Source organism: Remersonia thermophila, chromosome 1 (assembly GCF_042764415.1).
Source record: "Remersonia thermophila strain ATCC 22073 chromosome 1, whole genome shotgun sequence".
Lineage (NCBI taxonomy): Eukaryota > Fungi > Ascomycota > Sordariomycetes > Sordariales > Chaetomiaceae > Remersonia > Remersonia thermophila.
The window spans coordinates 5117282-5141426 of record NC_092217.1 but is presented as its reverse complement, the minus strand read 5'-3'; the positions used below and the strand labels follow the sequence as shown (position 1 = coordinate 5141426).

General features: G+C 60.1%; 5 protein-coding genes and 1 non-coding gene across 6 annotated transcripts; 3 read left to right on the top strand and 3 right to left on the bottom strand.

Annotated features, from left to right (window-relative positions):
• Positions 1-263: 263 nt before the first annotated feature.
• On the bottom strand, positions 264-335 carry VTJ83DRAFT_t11. The gene has a single exon. It is a non-coding gene; the product is annotated as a tRNA-Gly (tRNA).
• Positions 336-4456: 4121 nt separating this feature from the next.
• Positions 4457-5707, top strand: VTJ83DRAFT_1396 (uncharacterized protein; the record flags this gene model as incomplete). Its single annotated transcript, XM_071007550.1, has 1 exon — positions 4457-5707. The coding sequence occupies one exon, from the start codon at positions 4457-4459 to the stop codon at positions 5705-5707; it is 1251 nt and encodes a 416-aa protein (XP_070870749.1).
• Positions 5708-6821: 1114 nt separating this feature from the next.
• Positions 6822-7841, top strand: VTJ83DRAFT_1395 (uncharacterized protein; the record flags this gene model as incomplete). The annotated part of the gene is made up of 2 exons (XM_071007549.1): positions 6822-7574; positions 7776-7841. The coding sequence occupies 2 exons, from the start codon at positions 6822-6824 to the stop codon at positions 7839-7841; spliced, it is 819 nt and encodes a 272-aa protein (XP_070870748.1).
• A 2648-nt stretch (positions 7842-10489) lies between these two features.
• VTJ83DRAFT_1394 (uncharacterized protein) lies at positions 10490-13088 on the top strand (the record flags this gene model as incomplete). Its single annotated transcript, XM_071007548.1, has 4 exons — positions 10490-10599; positions 10799-11267; positions 11365-11710; positions 11791-13088. The coding sequence occupies 4 exons, from the start codon at positions 10490-10492 to the stop codon at positions 13086-13088; spliced, it is 2223 nt and encodes a 740-aa protein (XP_070870747.1).
• Positions 13089-16178: 3090 nt separating this feature from the next.
• VTJ83DRAFT_1393 (uncharacterized protein) lies at positions 16179-17681 on the bottom strand (the record flags this gene model as incomplete). Its single annotated transcript, XM_071007547.1, has 3 exons — positions 16179-16942; positions 17035-17472; positions 17561-17681. The coding sequence occupies 3 exons, from the start codon at positions 17679-17681 to the stop codon at positions 16179-16181; spliced, it is 1323 nt and encodes a 440-aa protein (XP_070870746.1).
• Positions 17682-21532: 3851 nt separating this feature from the next.
• VTJ83DRAFT_1392 (uncharacterized protein) lies at positions 21533-23529 on the bottom strand (the record flags this gene model as incomplete). Its single annotated transcript, XM_071007546.1, has 4 exons — positions 21533-21561; positions 21688-21805; positions 21889-22849; positions 23447-23529. 4 exons carry the CDS (start codon positions 23527-23529, stop codon positions 21533-21535), a joined length of 1191 nt encoding a protein of 396 aa, XP_070870745.1.
• Positions 23530-24145: the final 616 nt, after the last annotated feature.

Below are 24145 nucleotides of genomic sequence, written 5' to 3'. Positions count from 1 at the left end.
CCTCAGGTAAAGGCGGGCGTAGGAAAAATGCATAGTTATCGCCGGGCTCCGCCGGCCGGCGGAATCACATCGAGCCTCGAGCCTCGAGCCTCGAGCCTCGACCTACATGGCCGCTGGTCGGAGGGGCCGGTCTGCGTTTGGCAGAGGCCATCCCTCGACGAGGACGGGCAAAATAGGGGGTCGGACGGCGTTGAACAGCCAAGAAAGAACCCGAGACGTAGGGCACGAAAAGAAAATGGTGATCAAAGCAAAAGAGAAAAGAGTGCGCCAAGAGGGAGTCGAACCCCCACCTCAACCTTGGAAGGGTTGAATCCTAACCGCTAGACCATTGGCGCGAGTGAAGTGCTAGAGCTCTCTAATGTCGGACTACATAATGTCTGGTGGCATCAGCCGCAGCATTGCTTTGCATGGGGTGCAACACAAGTTTCGGGGGACCCAATCTGGGACTGTTTTCTTGGAGTTGACATGTTTATTGTGTATGCACTGTTGTTTTTTTCGCGTACTGTCAAGGCTTCCCGGCAAATAACACATAAAACATGGAATCCCACACTTGGTTGCCCTTGCGATGTTTCACATCCGACAGAGTGGGGGGAGCTTGACAGTGCTCGGGCCACATCTCTTTTCAACGACACGCGGTCGTTTTTCCTTGTGCGGGAATCCGAACCGTGGGTAGGTCACACATCTCGATGGCCTGATTCTGGGGTCACAGATCCACGGCGCAACGAGCTTTGCCTCGGTTCCCCCTTTAGGAGCCCACTGCCCGTGAATAGTATGTACGCCCGAGTCCAAGATGCGCCCCATACCGTGGTACCCTGCTGTGGTAACGCTTCGTAGGGACCTCGATGGCTTTGTATGTACTATATGGACCTGTGCTCTCTGAACTCCGGTTTTGGGTGCGTATGGAAGCACCTATGAACCTAGCGTCGGCGACCAGTCCGCCCGAGCTAAATCGCCTCCTCCTCGTCACCGGCAACCATGGATGCGTGGTTTTTGGTGCCGTTGCCCTGACCGAAACCTGGCGGCTTGCGTTCCACCGTGCTGTGTCGCGTGACGCCTGAGCTCTGGAACCCGCAGCGAATGAGCTTCCCCCGTCGCTCATCTGCAACAGGCTCTTTTTGGTTGAGGCGACCTGCGTCCCCCCTTTCGCCAACGAATGCGACCTGGCTCTGGCTGGAAATTTGAGTCGCGTGCGAGGTCGAAAGGTCTTTCCTGGCGGGGTTAGACTTGCTGCAGAGGAACAATAACGTGACTTCTACTGTGTAGTGTAGGCAGTACATATGTGCACTGCCTAACACTGGTAACCCGACGGTGGAACAAGCAAGCATGGGCGCTTGCAGACACCGACGGGCGACGGTGCACAACGGGGGGAAACCCGATGGGAACCGACGGGGAGGGGGTAATGAGACTCTTGCCTACGCTGAGCTGTCCTTCTCTGTTGGGTCTCCGTCGTCGTCAGCCGTGTGGCCCGAGCTTTCGTATACAAACTCGATGGAAGCCCATCCATGGGTCCATGATGGAGAGACAGGTGCAGGGGGCTAGAGACGAGAGGGACGAGGCCATTCGCTTGTCGTGCAGGCGACAGAGGAGGAGAACCACTCGGAGACCTTGCAAGCCGAAAGGCAAGTGGGCCACATCTGCCAGCAGCGCCCCCTTTTCCCCGCAAATCCTCAGCCATGAGCCGGGGGGTGGAAAGGGTTTCGTTCTGGGAGCCGAATTCTGCGCGGCACTCTCCGCGTGGAGTCCGCGAAAGCGAGGGTGCTTGTGGATTCGTGGGTTTCGCGTATGTAGTTACATACTGCGTACATACCACAGTATGGATGAAAAGGTGGATGAATTTGCCCGGCTTGTAACTACATACATATGTATAATATGTGCTACCTTACTTAGGTACGTATACTACTACATACTGCGTACAGTACGGAGGAGGCGGCCCTGGCCCTGGCCCTGGTCAAATGAGCAACGGCGAACACAGCCTGAAGTGAAGACAAATCCCCGGAATTTTTGAGTCTTCCTTTAGGTTGCGCAACAAACGAAGAAAAGACACGGAACCAATCGTCAGCAGCAAGAAGCACCACCGGCATCCCACAGCAACCAGCAGCCGCCCCACCACGTGGAAACATGAGCGTTGAATTCCGCGTTGGGGCAAGATGTGCAGAGGCCAGGGAATGCATACAGGGCGAGGTGGCTGAGAGTCAACCTCTGTCATGCGCATGCTGCCGCTCCTGGCAACCTGGCGACGAGCTGAAGGGAAGAGACCGGACCTCGACAATGGAGAAGACCCATAAAAGAGGTGCGTCGAAGAGGCTGTCGACGTGCGGGTGGGTGATAATTTGGCCAGGGTGCATGAGATCAAAACTAGTTCCTTCCAGGTTGGGACAAGGGTGGCCCTTCGTCGAGCAGGGTCGTTGAGCAGGGATCCAGGCTCCTTCCTTCCCCTGCCATGGTGGAGGTGGTGCTGTCTTGGACGGCGCCACGACCAATACCACAGTACGCCAATGGCAGACTCGCTCTGGGTAGTGACTGTACATCGGTACTTCATACTGTGCCAGGTCGTGTATGACATGGGTACGGTATGACATGGGGATGGGCTGCGACGCTGATGAACAGGCAAGAGCACCCTCCGGGGAGCAAAAGGACACGGAAAGAAGAGGAAGGGGGGGGGGGGGGGGTGGTGATGGGGGGAAGGGGAAAGCAGGGACAGGGCATGGAACATGAAGAACTTTTTTTGGAGAGAAAAAAGAAAAGAAAAGTAACGTTGGCTCTCTCTTTCTGCAGCCTCGGAAATGATTCTCAAGCCAACCCCAGACTCGGACCACCTGGGCTCACAACCCCAGACCACTGAAATCTCGATTTTGCACACGCACCTCCTCGTCGCTCTCCGTTGCTGGCGCTCCGAGACAGCCTGCACCAAAACCACCTAGTTGGCCCTCTCCTCTCCTCTTTCATCTCTGCGGGCCCTGGACCTCGGGGGACTCGACCTCCGCAAGGCGGAAGCCTCCAGCTTGGCAGCATTCGCTACTGCGCAGTGGTTTTACCCGAAACTGAAAGGACGGGGTTGAGACAACCAGGCCAGTCTACGCTTAATTCGCTTTGCTGCCGCTCGCTGTCGAGACGCTGTCATTTGCTGCTCGCTGGCCTTGACGGGCAGAAGTGAACGAGGACGCAGCGACGCAGCTCCGCAGCACACGAAAACACACACACATACACACACACACACACACACACACATACACATACAAGCATACACACCGCACGCTCAGCACACGGCTCTCGTACGTACTTACCAGAAAGTACATGCCACAGTGCTGAAGCATCTGATCTGTCGTGTAACCAAACCACGGCTTCTCGCGGCCTCTCCGCACTTGCTGCATCCGTCGCCTACCTCCGAGCTTGATTCTTCGATCCTCGCAACCCTGTCACCTGATTGCCGCGTGTTCCCGAACCTCGACGTCGGAGCCACCAGAGGAAGGGGGGGAAACGAGACCGAGGCCGTTTTTCTTTCTGTCTCGCTCGCTCGCTCACTGGGCGTTAACTATTCACACGCCCCCTCTGGGCCGCTCGCACCCTCGCCCTCACCACACCCTCCTGCCCAGCGAGCTGGCTGGCGTGTCTTGCCCCAGATCCTCTCGCGCCACTCAGCACCGTCGGCCACTGAGCATCGACGCTCGCTCCTGACCCCGGGAAAAGAACCCCTCCCACCCCCTCCCATCCCCAGAAATTGCTCTGTTGGGACTCGATGCCATGCAGCCGCCTCTGACTGGGGCGACCCTGGCCACTGCTCCTCGCTAGCGTCCTGCTAGCGGCCCTTGACGGCCACCGCACATCACAGAGCACACGACTCTCTTGCGCTGCTGACCCTGCTTGCCGGCCCCAGGCTGTCGTGTGGAACGAGATCGTCGTCTTCTCCACCCGGCACCGACTGCCTGGATCTCGACATCCCCGTACATAACGTTGGGCTGGTAGCACACGCACCCGCCGTCGCTTCCATCCATCCCACCCTGCTGCTTGACACCTCTCCTCCTCCTCTTCCTCGTCTTCCTTCCACACATCTTCCTCCCGACAGTTTGGAAACCCCCGCGTCCCCTTCCTCCCAGCACGTGCCCGACGGGTCTCTTTCTCTTTTCCTCCTCTCTCTCTCTCTCTCTCTCTTAATCACACAGCGTTTGGAATCGAGACCATCAGACACACGAAGCAACTCTCACACGATACCCGCCAGCCCGGGACGCACGATTTGCTCGTCCCCGCTCAGCACCTTGGACACACCCCCGCTTCCCCGACCTCTCGACGCTCTCTCCTCCGCCACGCTACGCTATCCTCTTCCCATCGAGGACCGCCGCTTGACCCCATCCTCTCCAATCTCGCCTCTCGGTCAGTCAGTCGAGCATGTGCTAGCACTGCCTGTTCCCGAGCCTACAGCCTTCTTGCCTGGCTACTGCTGTCCCCCGCCCTCCTCACCATGACCGCCATGGGAGTGCAGCTCCAGCCTTTCGGATCGGGCTTGGAGCCCTATGGATCGTGGAATTTTGGCAGCCGTCAACTTCGGAAAGCTCGGGCCGAGCTGGAAGCCGCCCTGCTCGAGCCTGCCACCATCTCGAATCTCAGCGACAGGTTGCTGGAGATCTCCAAGGCCGGCATCACCGGCTGCCGCAGCCTCCGGACGCCCAGGATCGTGACCCTCGGGCCCTTGGAGCGGCGACCGGATGTGCCCAAGCCGACCGAGGTTTGCTGGCGTCTCCTCCCCGTAACCTTTCACCCATCCCTCGTCTTCGCGCGACCACGATCGGCCGAAAAGACAAGGTTCACCTTTTCGGCGCCGCCCACCCCGGCTCCTCCGTCTCAGCCGTGTCTCAAGCGCCGCCGGCCGGACACGGACGTTGACGGCCCCAACACGTCGGAGCTTGCCTGCAAAAAGCGCCGTCTGCGTCGCGAGCTCGTCACGTCCCGCCTCTCGCAGCCCTTTTCGCTCCCCGCAACCCACGTCCTCAACCGCGAGGCGGCCGCGACGGGGGACACTCGGTTCGCCCGGCTCGCGGCGATCATGTCGGCGCGGCGGATGCAAGGAGCTGCCGGGCTGGCCGTCAAGGTGCCCCGGCAACCGCACCCGTCAACCTTTCTTCGGCGCGCCGCAGCGCTCAACAGCCTGCGGGCACGCGTGTGCGCCGCTGCAGGCGAGCGGGCTGCCATGCCCATCTCGGACCTTTCGGCCAAGGCGGCCGCGCTCGGGCAGAGCCATGGCTCCACAGCGGCCCGATTTCTCGTCGACCTGATCCAACCCCTCCGGACGGCTGCGGCGTCGACGGTTTCGCGACCGAGCCCTCCCGCCCCGACGCCGTCGCCCAGAAGCACCGGACACGACGACGCCGCCGCGTGCAGCCCCGCGCCCACGGCGACGTGCTTGCGGATCACCAGCCCCAAGATGCGTCCGCTGCGCTCGCCGGAGCTCCGCGCTGCAAGGCCGTTTATCGAGCTGGAGGACATTGACGACCTCTTGGTGGATGACGACAGCATGGCGTTTCCGACGTCGGAGCTCGAGAGTCGCTACGAGGACGACCTGGATGACGACGACGGCAGCGGCGTGTACACGGACTTTAGCGTCATCTTTGGTGGCGGCGGCCCGCCGGGGGAGGGCGACGACGATTCGCGGAGCTCGGGCTCCTCAGGAGACATGTTTGAAGATTACCTGGACGACTTGGATGGATTTTCATGAGAGTTGTGAAAGCAATGATGATGCCCCCCTCGTCTCATTCTGCGAGGAGAAGTGCACGTTACGGACTGACACACCTGGATACCTTGGGGGGAGGCTTGCATATCTGGATACCCCAGTTCGAGGGAGGATATCTGTTGGCTTTTTTTGTTCTTGGCGGGCGGACAAACCCCCGCTTGAGGAGTTGCGGGACAGTTGGGAACACTAGCGGATGAGATATGTGTATTTGGGATAACCACTCTGGCGACGGTTCGGGTTGCACATAGGGTCGGCATTTTGTTTGCATGGTTTTGGTGGACGGCGGCATTGTGTCATTTGGCTTTTTTTTTTGTGTTCTGGTTCAAAGCATTCGAGGAGAGAAGCATGGCATAGCGTGGCTGGGTGTGTATGTAGGTGTGTGGGCGTGGGTGTGTGGATGTGGGTATGGCACGAGCGTCCAAAGTGGGCGCACCATAAAGACACTGAAAAAAAAAAAAAAAAAACAAGAGAGAAGACTTGAAAATTATTGCACGCAGCAGGTGGTCATATGTATTCTTGCCTATATGGAAGCGGTGTAAGCGATTGTTGAGGGCAAGTCGATGCACGGGTGCTGCTCAACAAGGCAAGTCGTTGGATCAAGCTTTGGGTTTGTTGATATCCGTGGGACGCATGTCAGGGGGCGGGGAGGGGGGAAGTTTGTTGACTTGGAAGCCCCAGCAACGACGATCCGGGCGGGTCGTCACCCCACTAGTTATACGCAATGCCGCCACCCAGCCCGGGGAGCTCCCGCGCCCTTTTGCCCGCTCGGCGCTAAGACGTTTGACGTTATCTCTTGTCGTATCTCTCTCTCCTCGTGCCTCGTGGGCTCGGCTCCTTTGTCTTTGTCTCTCTTCTTTTCTTTCTGCATCTCTTCTCCTCTCTCCTCCCATCTTTCCATCGTTCGATCCATCGCCTGATCAAGGACGCTCGGATTCCCCTCCCCGTCGTTTGTTTGCGAGCGTTACAACGAACGATCCGTATCAAGAGACGGCGACTCAGTTCCAGCCTGGGCCCGAGCCACCGAGGTTCACCGTCGTCGAGAGCAACCCGGTCCCCCTACGACGCACGTTCCTTCTCTTGGACAGGGAAAAGAAATACCATGACATCGACGACGACAACAACAACGACGACGAAGACGGCGGCACCGCCAGCTCTGCCTACCCTCCCCTCCATCCCCACCCTCCGCGCCCTCCCGGCCTCCCCGGACCGCGACGCCGCCCTCGTCTCGGCACTCGACATCCTCTTTGAGCCGTCCAACACGCTGCACTCGCTCGCCCTCCCTTCCCTGAACGCGGACCTGCTCGGCGGCAAGGGTGGCAAGGGCGGCGACGACAATGAAGACGACGAGGCGGCGGCGGCGGCAGAGCAGCCCGACGGCCGGGCCGCGTGGGAGCGGGAGCTGGCGGGGTACGAGAAGCTCGTGGGGCTCGTGCGGGCGGCGCTCCGGGCGGTGACGGCCGAGGCGGGCGGCGGCGACCGGGAGGCGAGGGAGGCGCTGCACGATATCCTGGGGAGCCATCCGCGGCTGGGGAGGAAGCCGGTGCCGTCGGCCGAGGGCGGGGCGGAGCCGGAGAGGCTTAGCGTGCTGAGCGCGGCGGAGCAGGGGCATCTGCGCGGGGCCGGGTCGGGAGCCGAGGGGGCGGCGGTGGCGGCGACGACGACGACGACGACGACGACGACGGAAGAGGAGGAGGAGGAGCTGGCGAGGTTGAACGCGGAATATGAGAAGCGATTCCCGGGGTTGAGGTATGTGACGTGGGTGAATGGGCGGCCGCGGAGCGTGATATTGGCGGATATGCGGGAGAGGATCGCAAAGGGGAGCTTGGAGGAGGAGGAGAGGAGAGGGGTCGAAGTGAGTTTTCTGTTCTCTTTTTTCTTTCTCTTTTTTTTTTTTGGTTTTCTTGCGTTCCATTCCTACTTGTCTTCTTTCCATGTCTTCTTGTGCCCTCCCTCTGTCTCTCGGCTTCCTATATCTATGCTCATACTCTTGAATGCTCGCTCGAGGCTCCGCTCAGCCAAAGCAGCCCTGGCTAACCGTGATGCCGCGTCGCAGGCGATTTGCGACATTGCGCTGGATCGAGCACGCAAACTGCTGCGAGCCGCTGCCGAGCAGAGCTGATGCGAGCACGCCGGTCGGAAGAAACAAGAAGGGTAAATAAGAAATGTACGACGCCGCGCCTTGAAGTCCATCCAGACCTGTGTGACATGACCCGGCGGCGTGAGGCTCGCACGCCTTGGAGCCAGCCTGTTATTGAATGATTCTGGGCCTCTCGGCCCCTGGAATGCCATGCTGAAACGGTCCCTGTTGCGGTGTCCAGCCGTCCTTTTGGGTTGCCTGGGCTTCACCAGCAGGCCGTTCTAAGGAGGGGGAAGGGAGCACGTCTCGCCGTTTGAGCTGCCGCGGAGTCCACATGGCCGTGCGCTGATCTACGTCTTTTCTGCGCAATATGCCTGTTCATGAGGCGTGAAGTCTTTCTATGATGGATGTGTCATTTTTTTCTTTTTTTTTTTCATTCTTTTCTTTTCTTTTTTTCTTTTTCTTTAACTTGGCCCTCCTTTCCTCGGACCTCGTCCTGAGTTTACCTCCTGATATCCTCCAGCACATGCAGCAAAGCAGAGCAAAGCAAAAGCAGAAAATAATGGCACCTCCCGTCCAGCTCCCAACGCGCCGGCTCGGCAAGAATGGTCGTGAAAACCCCGCCCTCGGCCTCGGTCTCAAGGGCTTGAGCATCGCCTACGGACCTGTAGGGTGAGCTCCCTATGGAGGGTGCTCCTCGTTCTGGAGAAGCTCCACAGAGCTCGCCTTCTTACGTACGGCTATGATTCTACGGCTGCGCCGCCTGGCAGGCCGTGGCGCTTTCGAAAGACCAAGGCTGTTCCTTTCACGGCCTCGGCATACCGGCGGGCCACCGGGACATTGTTTTAGGTAATTATTTGTCGGCTGAAGACGTTGGAATCAAACGCCTGCTCGGCAGACGATGAGATTGGCAACCTTGCACCGGCAAGAAGATCACCGAGCTTGCTGGCTGGATGATGAACCTAGCTGTGGCCATGATTTATTCATACTGCTCAGCCTTGCCGTGGATCATTCCCCCATATCAGATCGTCATGGAAGAGGAAAGCTTCAACGATGTCGTAACCTACTACGTCAGCGACCAGCTCAAAGAGTTTTTTTGATGTACGCGAACGGCATCAAACGAAACGCTCCCCAAGTTAATCAGGGACGTGGCCTCAGGCCTGTGTTCCGTCCGGGCTCGCCTGGTCGTGGAGAAGATGCTCGGACTGGGCTTGGACGGCGCCGGCACAACAGATATCCGAGAAGTGCCCGATTCTTCACAGCAGGATGCGGAAAGCCTACATATCTAATACGGACCCGACCAGGACGATGGACGAGCAGTCCCCCTGGGGTTCATTCAGCTGGTTTGCTTCGCCATGGAGCCTCCTGACCTGAAGCAACTGCGTTGGGCCATGGTGTTTGAAGCCGACTCTCTCTGCGGTTACGAATCGCTGCAAGCTTGCCGAAACGACGATCTTGCGGGATTCATCGCCGAGGATGATGGCATGCTGAGGCGCATCAAGGATGTCGGGCGAGGTCTTGTGGAAGTCCCTGAGAGGGGGAAATTGTCCAGTTGAGGAACGGGGCTCAACTCCTCTCCTCTCTGAGCGGAAATTGGAATGAATCAGAATCAAAAGCATCAAAGGTCGCGACTTGATATCTTGCCAAGTGGTCGGAGTGCCCAAGTGAGTTCAACGCCCTCACAAGAGTAGTAACCGGCACGGCTGGGGCATCTCCTGAGGGTGCCAGAGCGTGCTGCCCTGGGTTTTCAGACGAGGAGATTCATCCAATGATGCGAGCATTCTGGAGAGCTCATGGGTACCGTCAGGGAATTCAAAGCCTGGCAAGGCAGGATGCGCCGCATCTTCAGCGTCTAGGAGCATGGGTAGAAAGATTCCTTTTGGCTTGCTCATGGACAAAAGTCACAAGCCGAGCTCATCCGGTAGACTCCCCGGGCTGGATGAAAGCCTGACGTCGTAACCTCTTTTGACGAGGTCGATGCTACCCAACGGCGCCAACATGCTGCCGCCATTCCGACCCCCAACAGGCACGCCGAGCCGATGACCGACCGCGCAGCGCCTGCAACGGTCGACGTCACGGCCGACCGCTGCCCCCCATGCTGCAGAAACCCGCCACAGCTAACTACGTATTCACTACTCCAAACCACGAACCCGGTTTTCGGGGCGGAAAAGCAAGGCTTGGTCTCATCGGCTCCCTGCAAGACCGCGAACGATGGAGCCGGTGCCAAGAGCTGAGCGTCTCTCGAGCTGTCGGATTCGCCGGTGTCCCTTAGCGCCATGCATCGCAGACGAGATGGACATATCCAACCGAGGCCCTCCGGCAGGGCTGTCCGAGACTCGATAGGATCCTCACGTCGACCCAACGACGTGATGCGTTGGCCCTGTGGCCTTTTGGCCTGCCCTCCCTCCCTTCCCCCCTGGCTCCCCCCCCCCCTTGCAGGTGCAGAACGACAGGCGGATGGGTCATGAGGAGGAAAAGCAAGAGGCGGAGGAGGAGGAGAAGGCAGCCAAACGGGTGGCTGGGCACTCGCTAGCGTGGCGTGCGAAAAAGAGACACGCATGCTTGACGAAAAGCTTAAAAAGCTCAACGGGTTCCATCCCCTCGGGTTCGGCACCCGCTTCGACGATCCCTCACCCCCCCCGGCGAGCCGACGTCGCAACGGAGCAGACGACATAATTACACCAAGCACCATGATGGCAGGTTCCCGGACCTCCCACGGGCCGAGCGCCCCGGTCCGGTTCCGCAAGCGCCTCATCGTGTGTTGCGATGGCACCTGGATGGATTCCCTGGGCGAGAAGAGGTATTCCGGTGTCTTTGGATCGCGTCCTCCCTCCTTTGCCTCTCCTTCTCGGCGAACCTGAGCCTCCCGCCGCCCCTCCGGCGCCCCCTTGCCCTGCCCTGCCCTGCTCTGCCCTGCCCTGCCCTGCTCTGCCCTGCCCTGCCCTGCCCTGCCCTGCCCTGCCCTGCCTGGTACATGCTCTGCGCTAACCCACGGCCAGCTTCCCCCCGTCCAACGTGACTCGCATCTCGCGCGTCCTCTCGCGGACCTGCAGCGATGGCACCCCGCAAATCATCACCTACTTTGCCGGGGTCGGCACGGCCAACGCCATCGACCGCTTCACCGGCGGCGCGTTCGGCATGGGCCTGGACCAGGACATCCGCGAGGCGTACAACTTTGTCTGCAACAACTACGTCGACGGCGACGACATTGTGCTGATCGGCTTCTCGCGGGGCGCCTTCACGGCCCGGTCCGTGGCCGACATGATCGGGTCCATCGGCCTGTTGACGCCGACCGGCCTCGACTATTTCTACGCCGTCTTTGACGACTACGAAAACATGGGCCACGCCCACCGCAGCGCCGACGAGTTCCTCGTCCCGGGCATGCCCGACTTTGACGGATCGCACGGCCAGGCCAAGATCGAGTGGGAGAGGAGGAGGATGCACAAGTACAAGCTGGGTCTGAAGCAGGTGAGAACAGGGACCGGAAACCCCAAGGATGATTGATGCATGGGCTTGCCCACGCGCTCGCTCGCTCGCTCGCTCGCTCACCCTCTCCCGCCGCAAGCTCGGCTTCACCCGCGACACGTACCAAGACGGCGTCACGCCCATCACCGTCAAGGCCCTCGCCGTCTGGGACACGGTGGGCAGCCTCGGCATCCCGCCGGCCCCCGTCATCGGCGTCCGAGGCTCGGCGGACCAGTGGCGCTTCACCAACACGCAAATCTCGGACAAGGTCGAGAACGCGTTCCAAGCCCTGGCCCTCGACGAGCCGCGCTACGCGTTCCGCCCTTCGCTGTGGGAGCGCCTCCCCGGCAGCCGCACGCATCTCAAGCAGGTGTGGTTTCCGGGAACCCACAGCAACGTCGGCGGCGGGTGGCCGGATCAGCAGATGGCCGACATTACCCTGGCGTGTACGTCCTTTTTTTTTTTTTTTTTTTCTTTCTCTTGCCTCTGATGTTTTGTTCCCTGACGCTCGATGGCACCTCCGCAGGGATGTGCGACCAACTCTCCCTCTTGGGCATCGAGTTCTCGTACACGCGCATGCTCTCCCTCTTCCACGCCACCCTCTGCTTCTCCGCCGCCCATCCTTACCCCTACGCCCCGGGCGCCGCCACCGTCACGGGCACCAACCCGCACGTCCTCCCGCTCCCGCCTGTCGCCCGCGCGCCGCTCGACTCCCTCAAGCGCTCCCTTAGCAAGGTCCTCCAGAGCAGCAAGCGCCCGTCCGGCAAGTCGTCATCCTCCTTCTCCTCCTCCGCCGCCGCCGCCATGGTCAACCAGCAGCAGCAGCAGCAGCAGCAGCAGCACTACTACGACAACAACAACAACAGCAGCAGCAGCAGCAGCACACCCGTCCCGCTCCCCTGGGGCTGCCCGGCCGTCTACATCCCGCCCGCCTCGCCTCCGGCCCGCAGCCCGCCTCGGCGAGACGACGAGGAATGCACCCTCGGCTCGCCCCAGCGGTCGTGCCTCGGCCCGCACCCGCCGCCGACCGCGCCGGCGCGCGCCCTGCTCCGCGCGGGGGCGCGGCCGTGGGGGCTGGGCGCCCTCCGCCACCCGACCAGCGCGCTGACGGTGCTGGCGGGCCGGGCGGTGCGGCGCCCCGGGCGGGCGCTGCGCGTGGACGAGGCGACCAACGAGGACACGGGCGAGCCGCTGCTGGGCACGGGGGAGCGGGTGCACGCGAGCGTGCGGGTGCGGCTGGCGTGCGCGGGCCTGGGGCTCGACGAGGGCGGGACGTGGGGGTGCGAGGCGCTCACGGGGCGGGCGGACGCGCCCCGCGGCGAGGGCGGGAGGGGGGAGAAGGACAAGGAAAAGAAGAAGACCAGGGGGATCCTCGGCGGGAGGGACGGCAGGAAGCCTTGGAAGCATCCTGACGGACACGGAGGGCGGTGGAGGCTGGAGCGGGGTTGCGCCCTGCCGGACGCCGAGGAGAGGGAGGTGAGGAGGGCGCTGGAGAGGGGCCCGCCCCCGCTGCGTCGTAACGTTGGCGGCAGCAGCGGCGTCCACGGCGTCCACGGCGTCCACGGCGTCCACGGCGTCCACGGCAGCAACGGTGCCCTGCGGCCCGAATACCCCCCCGAGGCCATGTACCCCGTCGCCGCCGACGACCATGCGTGGAAGTGGGTGTGGGAGGGCAGGGTCGAGGGCGAGGGGGTAGGGAGGGTGCCGCAGATGCTGGAGCTGCCGGAGGAGCCGTTGGTCGGGTACTGGGAGCGGGTTCTGCTGGGGTTGATGGCCGGAGAGGCGGACGTTTGGAGGTTTGCGCGCAAGGGGATTCAGGGCTGAGGAGAGGGGGGCAGGCAGCTAGCTATTCTTTGGGCTCTATTGTTTGTTTCAGGTGGCATGAGATGGGATGGGAGGTTTCGGGGTTTGTGTGCAGCGCCCTATCTTTGGGTGGGGGGCTGGGCTCGTCATAACACGAACTATTATGTGACCATGCGAAGAAGAACGACGCTGAGAAATGGGCCGTGCCCGTGCTATTGTGGCCATGGCCATTGTTTATTTTGTTTGTTTAGAGAGGGGGTGTTTTGGTGATGCTATTTTGCGCCTGTTTTCTTTGTGCTTTGTTCTTTTCCGCCGCAAGAGGGCACGCTATTGTCGCCCTCAAAATTCAGGGGTAACAAAACAACACCCGCCATCATCACGAACCTTCTCGGCGTCGATCTCGGCGTCACAAACCTCGGCGCCCTGCTCTCGCCCAGCCCTATTCACTTATTTTTCAGGCCACGACAATAGAAAAGAGAGAGAAAAAAAAAAAAACGACACCACACATGACCATCGCGAATTTTTTCTTTCCACCCTGCGGTGCGAGCTCCAACCCACAGGTCAGCTCAACTCTCTCCCTCCTCCCCAAACATCTTCTTCCTCTTCACAAACCATCTCCGGCCCTTCAATCAGCCTTCTTCTCTCCACAGCCACTCCGTTCTTTACTTCACCCCGAGCCACCCGGGCTTCACTCGTTCACTCTCTTCCCCATCGTTACCGCATGGACTCGTCCACCTCCACTCCCTACCACACTCCCCTTGATCAGCCTCCGGCCCCATCCTTCCACACGGCCCCAGAAAGCCTGACAATCCTGCCTTCTGCCTCCCCCAACCGCGGGAACAACCCCCAGGACAGCACAATGGCCATCGCCGTCAAGGTGATCATGGACCTGGACGACCCCTTTGTCGATCCTCCCAAGGCTTTGATCTCGGGCTCCCTTTGCCCCGGCAAGCCAGCCGACATGGCCGCCAAGGGCGAGCAGGCGATCCTCCCCGGCGCCGACCGCCATCATCCCATCGTCATAGACGACGACGACGACGACGACGACCATGTCAAGGATGATGGCAACGGCGGCGAGGAGGGCCGCCTCGGGGCCGGGGCGGACAAGACCTGCTACGCGCCTCCTCCCAACCCTCGCCGGCGCCGCCATCGCCGCCTCGCTCGCGATCCCGAGCGCGACCGGGCCCGCGTCGCCCTCCTCACGGCCGCCGACTACGAGCGGTACAAGCTCCGCGAGCCCATCGCCTTCGCCTGGAGCCGCGACGACGGCGGCTCCAAGCCCCAGGGCGGCAAGGACCAGGACCGGCGCCAGGCCCGGGGGGTCCGTCCTCCGCTGAAGCCGAGCCGGGATGCTGCCCGGGAGGAGCTTGTCGCGGCCGCCGATGAGCAGCCGCCGGCGATCCCGTCTTCGCTCGTGACGGGGTTCTCTGGCTTGGAGGCCGGTCCTGCTGCTAACGCGGTCAGCGACAACAAGAAGCATAACAACAACGAGGACAAGGACAAGGACAACAACAACAACAACAAGGACAGCGCCAGCGACGACGCTAGCGCCCGCGCGTCCGCGGAGAGCCAGGACAAGCCTGCGCAGGGTCCTCCCCCTCCCGTCTACCGCACTCCGGTCTACGGGATGCGCTTCAGGGCCTGGTGGTGAGCGACCCGCCTTGCGCATTTCGCCGACTTTTTTTTTTTTCTTTTTTTCTTTTCCTTTCATTCTTCTTTCTTTCTTTTCCTTCTCGAGCATGATCCTGAGTAGGATGATGATGAATGGAGCGGTCTTGGGGAGGGCGAGAGAGGTGTTGTCTTCCACGCCGGTTACCGCCGCCGCATCCGCCATCTCCATCTCGACCACCACCAGCGCCGCCGCCGTCGTCGCCGCCGCCGCAGCAACAGCAGCAGCGTTGAAAGGAAGAAGCGATAGAGAGCATGGACTTCCAGGTAAGAAAGACACTCTTTTCTTCCCTTTCCTTCCAGAGCGTTTGGTTGGTTGGGTTGGGCAAGGCTGCGTGTGTCATTGGGATAAAAGAACAAGACAAAAAAGCTGACGGATCATGATGTGAGAATCAAGCAGATCGATCATGGGAACGCGTTTTCTCTCCCCGCCAAGTTCTTTCTCAAGTACCCGCACGACGTAATACTATCGACACCCACCCGTCAATTACTCATCTCGATGGCTTTGGCATCTTTACATACACCATCAACTCCCCTCGGCGGAAAAAAACAAGGTCACGTTGCATCATTGCTACCCAGTCAACTTACAAGTACCTCCCAAAGAAAAGAAGGGCGAAGGGACGGATGGTGAATAGGGAAACATCCAAGGTGGATTGATTTCCGGATGGTTTGTTCTCGCGGCGTCTCGTATGTGGTGGTTTCTCCGTCGGGTGCTTCAGTCTCGTGTGTGGGTTTCGTCCTAAGACGAGAGGACAATCGGGTCCCAAGGGGCATCAGGGCCATTCAACGGCTTCATCAAGACTTGATTTCGTTTGTTTTCCGGATCAAAAGAATAATGGTAATGATAATCATGGTCTCTTCTTCGGCACCGTGCAAACATCCCAATGGGTGCTTGGAGGAACATCCCGAGGTGGAGGCCAACAGAGCAAGGCCACGCCGTGTTCAAGATATCTTCCATAGCCAAATAAGACAGGCACCAAATAAGCCGCAGACAAGGCAGTCAATATGTCGAGGTGGTATCAAAAGCTACATACAAGAAGATCCAAAGACATTACCGGTTCACCACCGCCAGGCCAAACCACCAACAACCACAGGACCAGGCCGCGCACACGCTCGCCTCGTCCCCGCGGACTCTCTCGTTTCCCTTTTCCCTCAAGCCACACCTGGTCCGAGGAGGCCAGGCCATGACGGTGTCACACCTTCTCTCTCCGATGCTCAAAGCCCGTATTATGCTGTGCAAAAGTCCTCTATCCACCGGTCCGCCAAAACAACCGAATTGCGGCGGGAGAGAAATAAAAAAAAAAGCCAGCCCCGAAACATGCGATGCCAAACCCAGATGAACAAAGAAACCCCAATCATTACGTGATAAAGACGGCCCATCGTACGCATGGCGAGAGGGCGCTGGGCGCTGGGCGCTGGGCGCGAAGGATGCGTGGACGTTGATCACAGCAGGAGCAACGCGGCAAAGCCCACCACCACGGCGAACGCGCTGGCACCCATGGTCCTGTCGACGCTGCGGGCGCCGTTGTTGGTGTTGGTGGCGTCTTCGGCCTCGCCGCAAGCTTGGGAGAAGCCGCTGGTGGCGCAGGGGGGAGCGGGCCCGGAACGGGTAGAGCTGGAGGATGACGGCGAATCGATGCCGGGAATGTTGCCAGGAGCGAGGACGGAGCCGCCGGGGATGGCGTGGACGGCCGAGGTTTGGGCCGGGTCGAGCGTCACGTTCTTGGAGGCGCCCTTGTTGGGGTCGAGGCCGGTCGCCAGGAAGCTCTTGATGACGCTGGGCTTGTCGCCGTCGACGACCGTGTTGTTGGTGGCCAGGGCGTCCGTGTACCAGTAGGTGCGGCCCTTGTTGGTGCCGGGAGGGGTGTCGGTCTTCCAGCACTCGACCGACACCTCGGCGAAGGTGGCAAAGTAGTAGCCGTAGTTACGGATCTCCTCGTGGTTCCAGTCCACCTTGCCGCCGGCCCAGTTGATGGTGCCCTCCAGGTTCGTCTCGAGGCCGCCGGGCCAGATGGACAGCTGAACGCGCGAGGGCGTCTGGGGGAAGTTCCACTGGTTGGCCGTCGCGTTCCACGTCTCCGACTTCTTCTTGACGCGGCCGAGCTTGCCGTCGACGAGCCAGCGGATCTCATCGGGCGTCCACTGGATCTCGTACTCGTGGAACTCGTTGTACGTGTCGGGGACCGAGATGTTGCCCGAGTTTCCGTCTGCCAGGGAGAGGTTTGTTGGTTAGCTGGGGAGGGGGGGGGGGGGGGTTGCCTTGCACGGGGCCAATCCACCGGACGCGGGCGGCACTCACAATCCGTAATGCCCTGGAAGTAGTAGTTGGTCTGGACCGTGTTCAGGTCGGCGCCGACCCACTCGTAATCGATTTCGTCCTTGACGTCGCTGTAGAGGATAAAGGCCGTGACGACGCCGGCGCCGCGCGACGACTTGACGCGGGCCTTGACGTTGCCGTACCACATGTAGCGGGTCGAGGCGAGCACGGTGCCGACCGACTTGGGAGGCATGGTGAGCAGCACGTTGCCGTTGTAGAGCAGGGGCTCGCCCTGACCGACCCAGTCGGCCGTGTCCGGGTCGCCCATGTACTGGCTGATGTCCTTGTAGCGGTCGAGCGAGTCCATCTTGTACACCTTATCCTTGCACACGGGGGCCGGGAGACATGAGTCGATCGAGTACGACATGCGCGGGTCGCACCCGCCGAGGCAGAAAGCGCCGACGCCGCATTGGCCGTATTCTGCAGGTTGCCGTCAGCCTTTTTTTTTTCGGGTTGCAAGGAGCAGGCGGCTTGGCGAGCTGAGGTGGTTTGTAAGACATCTACTCACGCGAACAGCACGGGGCCTCCTTGGGGCACTTCTTGTCGAGGGAGCATGTTGGAGGGTCCTGGGCCAGGACGGCGCTGGCGCCGAGCAGGGCGGCGCCGAGCGGGAGGAGCGAGCGAACCATGGTGGATGGAGAGGCCGGACGGCGGTTTGCCGACGCGAAGAACGAGGGGGGAAGAGGAGGTTGAGCAAGCTTTCGGGCACGAGGGCTCGACCAAGGTCGAGAGAGGACGCGGCGAATAAATGACAGAGCACCGTCTCGGCAGCCTTTCCGATTGCAGCGCCTTCAAGATGGCTGGAATGCGGCAGCCGTGTCGCACAGAACGCAGAATGCGATCGGCCTGTTCGGATGCAGGTGCCACGAGGTGGCCGGGAGCGATCAAAAAGACAAGTGTGGAGAGGACAACGAAGATCGGTCGGCAGGACGATGTCCCTTTCTCGGGGTGGAGTGAGGATGGTGGAGCGAGGACGGGAATGTCGATGGATCAGACCAGTACCACAAGCAAAGCAGTCCCCCCTAGAGGTATGTAGGATGATGATGAGCGAGCGAATGAATGGCCGACGGCCGTGGCAATCCCCCTTTGGGGTCTCTGTTCCTTCGAGGAGGCGATGGGATCCAACACGAAGGATGAACGAGTCCTCCCTCCCAAGGGCTTGGGTGCGGCGTCGAAGCAGAGCAGGGGAGAACGTGTGACACAAAAAAAAAAAACGAGGGTACGAGGGTGGGTGGGCTGATGGTTGGAAGATCAAGCCAAAAACGCAGACGAAAACGAAAGGACGGCTCTCTGACGCGGGGAAGCGAGGGAAGAAAAGGCCCAAAGGGAACCCCAAAGTCCAAGAAGAAGCCAAGTCAGGTGTGAGCCCGGAAGGTAAGAGGGGGGGAGGAGGAAGGGTTGGAAAAGAGAAGAAAAGGGGAGAAAAAGGGCCACGGCACTGGACGGGCTGCTGATCTCTCTCCCTGGAACTCCAAGGCCGATCAAGGACAATGAGCAGCAACGCCACACCCAAATCGCGCCAAAATGCCCAAAATGCGCCAAATGCGAGGCCCGTAATTTCGCACCCTGCAGAGGGGCCCCCAGACCGGAAGGGGAAGGGGTGGGAGAGGGGAGGCTCGGCTCGGCAGGATGGGTCCCCGTGGACGCGAATGGGAAGGACCGTACATACCACACAGTACATGGATCCTTTCCAAAAATGGACGGTCTAGCGGTGGCTCTTCATGTCGTCACGGAAGGAAGCGGCATTGATGGCGCCAAGTGGGTATTTGCGGCCTCGTATCTCTTCTGCAACAACTGCGGTACCCCTGGTCCGCCCAGGCCAACCCCCTGCCCCCGTGCGTGCTTCTTTGCTTGTCCTGCTTGGTGGCCCGTTCGTGGAGAACAGGTCATGGCTGGGGCCCTCGCCAACGGGGCTGTGAAGCCGGGGGCCCTCCCTCCCCTTCAAAAACCGTTGAGCCTTGCAGAGCACACACCACCGCCATGATGGCCCATGTGCTCCGTGCTCGCGCTTCGAAAAAAGGAAAAAAAAAAGAACCTATACATTCTCATGCACGCCTGGCATCGGGATGCTGACCAAGAAGGTGAGCGAGGGAGGGATGAGGGAAGAAGGAAGGGATGGCCCGATGAAGGGAGCCAACAAGGAACGAGACCAACCCACGGTCTGACGGTGCGACGGTCTGACGGATGGACAGACAGACAGACAAACAGACAGACAGATAGACAGACAGAATAACTATTACCTGGAAAAGATAGACATGAAACCAGGGAGCGAGGACAACCCGAGACGAACACGTCAAGGACGCAAAGTCCGGAACTGGAACTGAACCCCTTCCCCCCCGGTCCGACACACCTCCCAATTGAGGGATCGAAAGGCAGGCAGGCAGGCAGGCCTTTGCACAACCATCTCTCATCTTCCCTTGACTTGTGTCGTCTTGTGTCGTCACCCCTCTCGACGGGGCTCTCTCTCTCTCTGCCCATGCCCAGGTGGCTGCGTTTGCTCAACCCAAAAGCCTCAGGTCAGGTCTCGCACTGCAATCCCAGCTTGCGTTGGGCCGGATGCGCGCCGTGTGTCTGGCCGCTCCACCTGCCATGCAGCCATGCAGCTAATACACATGCAGCGAGGTCCACTGGGGTCTCATGATGGGATCCACATTTCCGGATCCGGACATGAGGGCGTGTGCTGTCGTGTGCCAACGAGCAGGCCCAAAGGGAAGGCCGCGGCACAGGACCAATCGCGTGGCGATGGGCGATGGGGGTTCCTTGACGCTCCCTCTCATTCCGCAACCTCCGCGAGAGAGGTGAGGACCCTACGCAGTATTGTTAACCGCCTCGTATTCCACAACGGAATTCACGGTCGCTGGATCACTGGATCACCGCATGCCGTCAGAATAGCACGGTGTGTGGGGGGGAGGCGATTCCAGCGCCGATAGATCGTACACTAGTGCGTCTTATACATACTGAGTACATTCATACGACTCAGTTCTCATGATCATGCTCTCTCTCGCTCTCCAAGTCATCGCCGTCGGGCACCGGTGCTTTTGAACGCACCACACACGCTTAAGAAGAGTACGGTTCCTACCGAATCATGCCCTTCTTACACGCGAGCGATGAATTGGGCCGAGGACCCCACGGACCAATGACTAGTTAGTACCCAGTAGGAAAGCAAAAACAACTCCCACCACCGAGCCACAGAAAAGGAGGGGGACGCACAGTAATATCACAAGTCTCATCACGCTCCACACACAGTATCAGCATGCACCAACCGACCCATCTCCTCCTTTCCCAATTCCTGCTTACCGTAGGTAGGTATGTGGTGTGTGGTTTTCATGTCTCATGAGGGGACAAAAAAACTACACTTTGTTCCTCGTCCTCCTCCTCGTCCTCCTCCTCCTCCTCTACCACAACACGCTTCACACAAGACAACCCGGGGCCCATTGACTACCTACCTACGGTACGGGACCCCGTGCCTACGTGCTTACGTATAAAATACCAAGCCTTTCCTTTCCCAACCCCCCCCCCCCCCCCCATCATGTTACAACCTCGCATCACGCCATGGTTAGCATCCTCCCAATTCGCATCCCAGGTCCCGAGTCCACGGTCACGGAACCCCTTCCTCGGGTTCGGGGTTCGGGACCTACGGTACACTACCTATCTTACCCAAGGGAGGGAACGAACACGGCACGGCACCTTCGGAACCTCTCTGGTCAACAAAACATCCTAGCTCGGTAACTGCCTACCTAACCACCCTGCCGCCAAAGCGAACCCCACCACCCCCTTCATCACGTCACTCGCTCGGCAGGTCATGTACTATACTGCGTACCAACTCGGTCCACGGTGGACAACAATCTGCAAAAACCCCAAGCTAAGGTTGACCCTTATTTACATTGGCCAGGTGCTAGTTACGCGCACACACAAGACGGAACGACAGATGGCTGCTCCCAAGTGAACTATCTCATTGCTGTTTGCTGATTAAACCCTACGCATGTCGGGGCCAAGACAAGCTCCCTAAAGAGAGAAAGAGAGAGAGAAAACCAACCTGGCTTGCCTTGGACACTCTTCTTTTTTTTCCCGACATGCTCCGTCGGAAGAAGGATGAGATAAATGCCCTTTCTCAAAACCCTATCCCGCCCTTCATACCTAGGTAACCTACCTACCCTTACCGTGCGTGGCTCAAAAGCGCAAATGATGAAACAAGGCAGAGAGAGAAAAGAGGGCAATAAAAAAATGAAGAAAAAACTCCGAGAACTTCCCACATGTCAAACAAACTCCCCAGGCTTCACAGTATCATCAATATGCCGCTAGTTCCCAGGACTCTCCCCCTTTGCTGTTCGCGTCCTAGAGAAAAGGGAACCGAGGCAAAAGACTCCAACAAATTTCCACCACCATCTCCGCTCAATTCTCGCTCCCCGTGCCCAGGGGGGAGAGCATCAGCGCAGGCGATGTGTGTGTGGGTGTGTGTGTGTGAGCCCGTCGGCCCTGTCTATCTCCCCTTGACCGTAGGGAACAGCTCTAATCACGAAAAAAAATTTGTTAGTCATCTGTCTGCCTGCCTGGCCAGCACGCAACACACACACACACACAAAAAAAAAAAAAAAAAAAAAAAACGCCAAGGTCAAACAAGGGCAGAACACGTACCAGGAAAGTTCTCCTTGGCAAACTGCTCGCACGCCTTGGCCGGCTTGCCAACCTTTTGCCCAATGACCTTCCACTTGGCGCTCTCATACTCCTTGATAGCCGCGAAGAGGGCTTGTTTCTGTGAGCCGCATGGTTAGCCTTCTCGTTCGCCCATGTCTCTCTTCCAGGAAACCGCCCAAAGCACAGGATAATAATGCATACCTCATCCTCGGCAAACTCGGCATAGTGCATGTCCTTGTACCAATGCTTCTTGACGCTGCCCTCGGTCCGCGTCGGAAACGTCTTGGCAATCTCGGCCCAGCTATGCCCGGCATCACGCATCTGCTTCAGCCTCAGCTCCTCCGCTGGCGTCCACGGCGTGTTCGTCCGGTGCTTCTTGGCCGGCGGCGGGGCTGCCGCGCCGCCAACGCCGGCCGCATGCTGAGGCGGAGCTTGGGGCACCGCGCCGGGCTGGCCTGGACCGGGAGCCGCTCCCGGTTGCTGCTGCTGCTGCGGCGGCTGCTGTCCCGGAGGCGGGGGCGGCGGTACCTGCTGTCCCGGCTGGGGGTGCTGCTGCGTATGCTGTGGTTGCTGTGGGGTGTGCGGCGGCGGCGGCGGCGGCTGCTGCTGTTGCTGCTGAGGGGATGGTTGGGGGATCTGCGGCGTGGTCAGGGGCGTCGGCTGGGGGGCGCCCGGCTGCGGCTGCTGCGGCGGGTGCTGCTGCGGCTGCTGTTGCTGCTGATGCTGATGCTGCTGGCCCGGCTGAGGAGCGCCATGCTGGCCCGGTGGCTTGGACACGTTGAAGTGCGGAGGCTGTTGCTGGCCTAGGAGGTGAGCATTGGGCACGGGGGCGCCGCGTTTCCGCTTTCCTGCGGGGACCGAGGGCTGCGCTTGATGCTGCTGTTGCTGTTGCTGTTGCTGTGGCTGCTGCTGCTGCGGTAGCGGGCCTTGTGGTTGCTGGCCGTGGGGTGGGGGTCCGCGATGCTGCGGATGGGATGGATGGTGCTGTTGGTGCGGATGCTGAGGTTGAGGTTGCGGCTGGGGCTGCGAGGCCTGGGGCGGTTGGTTGGGGTACTGGTACTCGGTCGGCTGGTCGCGCCGGTTGATATCCGGTTGCCCCGGAGCCGCCGCCTGCTGCGCCGGTTGCTGTTGTTGCCGCTGCTGGGGAGGATAGGGTGATTGCCTGGAGGGAGCCGAGTGGTTAGCCAGCGAGCTCGGAGGGTACCAAGCCCATGGTGTCCGAGGATGCCCTTGTTGCCGATGCGGCTGTTGGGTGGACGTCGGGGGCTGTGGAGCTTGCAGGGCGGGAGCCGGTTCCGGCCGTCGCGCAGGCCATAACGGAGCCTCCCCGGAAGGCTGCCTCTCCCTCATGCCTAGGGCTCTGGCGGGGGGGTGCTGAGCAGGTGGAGAAATCCGGGCTCGCGGTGCCAGGACAGGAAGGACGGCAACGATCCCGGGTGGGCCTCCCGGCGATTGTATGCGTGACGGTTACGCCGGCCAGGGAAGAAGAAACGGGATCGATGACTTATGAAGAGAGTGCCGAGATTGGCCCTGGCAGCTTCCCCCACGTGGCATATTTACTCAGGTACTCGGCCTCGCCGGGCGTGCGGGACATGATGTCGCACGAGGGAGTACCTCGGGTACATGGAAGAGGGTAAGGGTGTTGTTGGAGGCGCCATGGGATGGTGGTGGCTTGGGAGGGAGGGAGGGGAGGGGGGCGGGCCATTGCCAACAGAGCGGGTGCTGGGATACGTCGGGGTACAAATGGGCATGTACTTACTGGTCGGTGGAGTTGGAGTAGAGGTACTCCGACACGCCCGCGCCCGACACGGTCGAAACGGGGGGGATCATCCAGTGCTGCATGGTCTAAGTTTAGGACTGTAACTTGGGCGCAATGGTTGCCTGTCAGCTACCGCAAGAGGGAAAAAAAATGCATCAAAAACAGTGCGAGTGGTTCAGCAGGCAATGAGCAGAAAGGTAGAGAGAGAGGTGTTGTTGCTTTGATGATGACGCATCTCTGGTGCTGCTGGTGACAAATTCCCTGGAAACCTGGGACGAATGGCTCCCCAACAACGCGGGGGCGGAGAGAGAGGGGTTGTTCGTCATGGTCTCCAGTCCAGCCTCGCAGGCCTGGACAGCCGCGTGACTGCCCGAGGGCGCACCCTGGCCTTGGACCTGAGCCGGGTACATGTTCATGTCCCAGGTCAAGAGCGCGTTGTCATGACCACCAACACCTCACATGGGACCCTCCAGCTTTTGGATGACTCGCAGCGGGAAATGGAACGGACGAAGACGAAAAACGACCCCCCGAACGGGCCAAAAAAAAAAAAAAAAAAAAAAAAAAAAACCTGAATATACTCACGGCTTCGGTTGGCCTCGGGTCAACAAAGCTAGACAGTCTCAGAAAATGCTCGAGTCCCTTGGGAATGCTGGCGTTGCCTCGACTGGCAAGGCAAAGGAAGCTGAGCGAGGCCGGGAA